The sequence below is a fragment of the Onychostoma macrolepis genome, chromosome 18 (assembly GCF_012432095.1).
Source record: "Onychostoma macrolepis isolate SWU-2019 chromosome 18, ASM1243209v1, whole genome shotgun sequence".
NCBI classification, from domain to species: Eukaryota; Metazoa; Chordata; class Actinopteri; order Cypriniformes; family Cyprinidae; genus Onychostoma; species Onychostoma macrolepis.
The window spans coordinates 28,143,689-28,149,445 of record NC_081172.1 but is presented as its reverse complement, the minus strand read 5'-3'; the positions used below and the strand labels follow the sequence as shown (position 1 = coordinate 28,149,445).

The 5,757-nt window shown below is 49.7% G+C and overlaps 1 protein-coding gene across 2 annotated transcripts; it reads right to left on the bottom strand.

Moving 5' to 3' along the window:
• Positions 1–380: 380 nt before the first annotated feature.
• Positions 381–4,817, bottom strand: LOC131524592 (uncharacterized). Of its 2 annotated transcripts, XR_009267018.1 has the most exons (3): positions 4,151–4,817; positions 810–3,885; positions 381–533 (listed from the first exon to the last, which is right to left on the bottom strand). XR_009267018.1 is itself a non-coding variant. In XM_058751812.1 (2 exons), exon 2 carries the CDS (start codon positions 3,434–3,436, stop codon positions 2,690–2,692), a length of 747 nt encoding a protein of 248 aa, XP_058607795.1. In that variant the 5' UTR covers positions 3,437–3,885; positions 4,151–4,817; the 3' UTR covers positions 381–2,689. The 2 variants fall into 2 exon arrangements, 1 of the variants encoding a protein (XP_058607795.1); XM_058751812.1 differs by having other exon boundaries at positions 381–3,885.
• Between the last annotated feature and the right edge of the window lie 940 nt (positions 4,818–5,757).

Here is a 5,757-nt window from a genome sequence, read left to right as displayed (position 1 = left end):
TTAAAGTAGAAGTTGTTTTTTTTTAATGTTAATATAGTTAACATTACATATATTAACTTATTAAATATAAGGAAACAAATAACAATTTCCTAGAAAAACAGTAGTATTGGCATCAGTAATACTCACATTTAGTCATAAAACCATTAAACAAATATTAAAAAGATAATGTCTTTGTTTTTGTTTTTTTACATTAATTTGAAGATTGGATGTGAAATTATTGCAATATAAAAGTATATAAAAAATTTAGGTGGGATTAATCACAATTAATTTCAGAAGAAATGTGCAATTAATTAGTTATTTTTTAATTGAAAGACAGCACTAATATATATTGTGGCGGGTGGAAGAATCACACGACAAGGTGGGTCAATGAATGCCCCGAAGGGTGCGTTTATTGTGCCAAGAATTCGTGCCGAAGTGCTCTTGTGAGATATTCTCGTGCTCCAGGATCCGCGTCTTCCCTCCTTCCACGTGGGTGAGTGCTGGGTGTCGGTGTGGTTATATTGCCTCGGGGCTGGCCGGTCAGACACTGCTCTCTGTCAAGTAAGGAGAGGGAGGTTAGCGATCTCATAGTCGGAGACGTATCTCACCAGTCTGTGCGTGTTGGCGGCTTTTGTAGGTGTCTCTTGATTTGGTTCAGGTGTGGCCGGCCAGCCCGCGCTGATGGCGTGCAGGTGTTCCTCCTACGTTTCCAGGGCGGCGCTGATGAGGCCTCGGGACACGCGTCTCACTCCCCCCCCCCCTAAGCGTCGTCCTGGTCCTGCGAGCCAAAGGGGAAATTAGGTGTGGGTGGGGAGAGAAACCTGACATACCTGCGAAAGCTGCCCATATCCGCGAGAGTCCATCGGCGTTAGCGTTGGCCGTCCCCGCCCGGTGTCGCCCTGGCGTTGGTGTCCTTGGCCCGGGCCATCCACTGTAATGGGGCATGGTCAGTGAAGAGAGTGAACTTTCTGCCAAGGAGGTAATACCTGAGCTCAAGGACTGCCCACTTGACGGCCAACGCCTCCTTCTCGACGGCGGCATATCGTTGCTCTGTTGGGGTCAGCTTCCGACTGATGTAAATCACCGGGTGTTCCTCACCGTCCTGTACCTGGGAGAGGACGGCTCCCAACCCGGTGTTGGAGGCGTCCGTTTGTAACAGGAAGGGGCAGTTAAAGTCCGGGGCTCGTAGTACCGGTTCCGCGGTGAGAGCCGCCTTCACTTTCCGGAACGCTTCGGTGGGGCCCCAGGGGATATTCTCCGGCTGCCCATTCCTGGTCAGGTCTGTCAGGGGCGTTGCTAAGGAGGAGAAGTTAGGGATAAAACATCGATAGTACCCCGCCAATCCCAAAAAGGCACGTACCTGGGTTTTTGAGGTGGGCCGTGGGGCCGAGAGGATAGCTGCCACCTTAATAAGTCTAATGAGGCCCCGGCCCACCTGGAAGCCCAGGTACTTCGCTTCATAGAGGGCCAGGTGACATTCCGGGGATTGGAGGTCAGCCCCGCCCTGCGCAGCTCCATAAGCACCCTCCGCAACCGCTCCAGGTGGTCCTCCCAGGTCTCCGAATGAACGACAACATCATCCAGATAGGCCGCGGCGTAGGACTGGTGGGGCCTCAGTAGGATGTCCATCATCCGCTGGAAGGTAGCTGGGGCCCCATGCAGGCCGAAGGGGAGAACCCGATACTGCCAGTGGCCACTGGGGGTGGAGAAGGCGGTCTTGGGTTTGGCTTCATCCGTTAGTGGTACTTGCCAGTAGCCTTTAGTGAGGTCCAGCGTTGAGATATATATCGGGCTCTCCCCAGCCGATCCAGCAGCTCATCCACCCGCGGCATGGGATAGCCGTCGAACTCGGAGACTTCGTTTAGGCGGTGGAAGTCGTTACAAAAGCGGAGGGTGCCATCTGGTTTCGGGACCATGATGATGGGGCTGGACCATGGGCTGCGTGAGGGCTCTATTACCCTAACTTCAACATCTCCTGCACCTCCTCTTCGATGGCGTGTCGCCGAGCCTCCGGAACTCGGTAGGGCCGCTGCCGAACAATGGTTCCGGGTGGTTTGTGTACGTCATGTTGGAGGACGTGGGTCTGCCCGGGGAGTGGGGAGAACACATCGGGGAATTGACTGACCAGATGTTGTAGCTCGTTCTTCTGGGCAGCCGATAGGTGGGGGTTGACATCTACAACCACGGGGTTGGAGGTGGCCAGGGCGGCCAACTGGGTCCTAGTCCCGACCCATCGCTTTAGGAGGTTGACATGGTATAATTGCTCTTCCTTTCTTTTCCCGGGCTGTCGCACTCTGTAGGTGACGGGCCCCACTCTCTTGGTCACCGTATATGGACCTTGCCACTTCGCGAGGAACTTGCACGCTGCCGTCGGAACTAGGACCGAGATGAGGTCTCCTGGCTGGAACTCCCGTGGTTGGGCTGCCCGATCATAGTGGCATTGTTGGGCCTGCTGGGCTTTCCTGAGATGCTCCCGGACCATTGGCATGACCCTGTCTCGCTGATGTGCTCGATGGTGGACTGATGGGCTGTTGTTCCCACGCTTCCTTGGCGACGTCGAGTAGACCGCGGGGCTGACGTCCGAATAGGAGCTCAAATGGGGTGAAGCCGGTGGATGCTTGCGGCACTTCCCGGATGCCGAAGAGAATATATGGCAGCATCCGGTCCCAATCTCTCTTATCCTCCGCGGCCACCCGACGGAGCATCTGCTTCAGGGTTTGATTGAAGCGCTCGACCAGCCCATCGGTCTGAGGATGTACACGGAGGTGCGTAGCTTCGGCAGCGGCCCAACCAGATCCATTCCTATTCGCTCGAAGGGCACCTCGATGATGGGTAATGGGATCAACGGGCTGGGGGGAGGGGTGCGCGGCAAGGTTTGTTGGCATGTGGGGCAGGCGTGGCAAAACCGCTTCACGTCGGCATCCAGGCCGGGCCAGTGAAAACGGTCTCGGATCCGCTGAATGGTGTTGTGGGCCCCCAGGTGGCCCGCCATCGGATGGGAGTGGGCCAGCTCCATCACCGTTTCCGTCTTCGACCGCGGCACCACCAAAAGTTGTTTTTCCTCCCCCCTTCGTGGAGCGACACAGTAAAGCAGGCCATCTTGAATGATGAAGTGGGGGACCGGGTGTAGAGGTGGCTGTACTTCTTCCCCTTCGATCACCCTCACTTGTGTCCAGCAGTGCTTTAGCCGTTCGTCCGCGAGTTGTTCCATGGCAAAAGCCCCACCTCCCTTAACCTGTTGAAACACATCGTAAAAGAGGTTAGTGGATGGGGAGGGGGACTCACCGTCTCTGGGGCTGTCCGAGGCAAGCAGGGCGGGGCGTCGTCGGGGACGTCGGTTGCACTTTTGGGTTCGGCGGCTCCCGACAGGGCTGGCAGGTTGGGTGGCGAGGGTGAACAGGCGGTCAAAGCCTGGCCAGTCTCTCCCAATGAGCACCGGGACGGGGAGGTCCTTCATGACCCCTACTTCAACGGGCCAGGAGCCCGGGGTGGCCGCGATGGTGACTCGACGAGAGGGGACCTGGCGAGTATCGCCGTGCACGCAGGTGATGGGGAGACAGGTTTGGGACCCCGCCCGTGGGGAAACTACCGTTGACTGAACCAGGTTGACCGCACTGCCCGAGTCTAGCAGAGCCTGGTACGGACGTCCGTTGACTTCTACTTCCACCTTCGGTGCGGTGATAGGGGCTCGCGGTGTACGATGCAACCTGCCAGCCAGGCCCGGCGTGGTGTAGCGGGAGGATCCGTAGGCATCGGTTCATCGTGGGGGTCGGGAGCCGCCTGCCTGCTCACTGGTCGTACGGTGCCCTCTGGCGAGCGCCGCTCCTGGGGCACCCTTCGGGGAAATGGCGGCGCTCGCTCCCCAGCCTCGCGGCATTGAGCCGCCTCCGCCAGTTCTCCCACTGCCTGCCGAATCGGTGCTGATGAGGCCTCGGGACACGTGTCACAATATATATATATATATTTATATATATATATATATATTATTTCCTTTGTGTGTGTGTGTGTATATGTATGGCAACTTTGGCATTCCATATCTACTGAGTGTTTACCTCTATTGTTAATCAAGTCAGAACACAGTTCACTTCTCCCATAATCAGAATTCAAGTCAACTGTCAGTCCTGTGTTCATTTAAGGCATAGAGCCGATGGTCGTAATATCGATAACATACCCTGCTTGTTATTTTCATCTGACTGGACCCATGTGTCTCGATTCCCCCGACTGCTAATACAGCAGCTCTTGTTGATCACACGGATGTCCCCTCCTCCTCCTCCTCAGGAATGAAGTAATTAGCAGACTCATTGTACAGTCACGCTCGGATGCTCTCTTTCCCCATCTGTGTAATACACAGAAAGGCCTTTATTACTGATGCAAACAGACACAATTTCACACACTCTTATCAGCAGGTTTGCAGAGCCCAGTCTCAGGTGTGTCCCCGTGCAGCCAGGGGAGCCGGAACAGATTAAGGGTCATCATAACAGACAACAGAATGTTTACCAATCAGCCTGATATCACACCAGTCACAAACACCGTCTGGCACAAAGGCAGGGGGCAACTGTGGCTTTGGTCTGGGGCAGGTTAGAGGGTAATACATATAGCTTCTGTTTCAATATGCCTGTTTATCTGATAAAAAAAATACACACCATGTGTACGTGAATCGAGGATGTTGTGTTATGAATATTGATTAGTCCTTTTGGGAAATCCACTGATAATTAGGTTGGAACCTTCAGATTTTTCAGTCTTTGTCAAAAACAGAGCTCATCTGTCAACAGACATTTCATTATAGCCTTCAGCATCTGGGGTGTCCCAGGTGAAAAAGACGTAGTATTAAATGTATTAAAAATATACTTGAAATTCAAGTAGTATGTTTATAATACATTTGTATTCCCAACATGCTTATTTGAAGTGCATTAAAAATATATTGAATTGCATTTTAATATATTTCTAAAAAGTATACGAAGTACTTATATTAAATATATGCTTAGTTATACTTCTAAGAAATATGCTAAACACAAGCACACTATTATATATTTCTAAAAAGTATAGTAGAAATACTGTGTTAATAAATATATTCTTCATTACACTTAATATACTGAACACAAGCATACTTTTAGTGACGTTTTAGTGTATTTACAGAAAACATACTTATGTTGCCCTTACTTAAAGTATATTTTATGGGTACTTTGTGTAAGAACATAACAAAGTGATTACACTTTTAGTGGGTTTTTAATGTACTTTATATTGCAGTACCCAGGTGAAAAAGACACAGTATTAAATGTATTAAAAATATACTTGAAATTCAAGTAGTATGTTTATAATACATTTGTATTCCCAACATGCTTATTTGAAGTGCATTAAAAATATATTGAATTGCATTTTAATATATTTCTAAAAAGTATACTAGGACTTTTGTATTAAATATATGCTTAGTTATACTTCTAAGAAATATGCTAAACAGAAACATACTTTTAATGTATTTATAAAAAGTATACTAGAAATACTTTGGTAATAAATATATTCTTAGTTACACTTTTAAGGAATATACTAAACACAAGCATACTTTGTTACATTTTAGTGTATTTACCAAAAAAAAAAACACACTTATGTTACTCTTACTTTAAATATATTTTATGTATACTATCACAGATCCACCCATCACATCATCCACACCAACCACCTACACCCGCTCGCAATCACCTGACTACTGATTACCACCTGATGCCACTTACCTGCACACTATATCTAGACACTCACCTCATTCCCTTGTTGGTTGGTCTT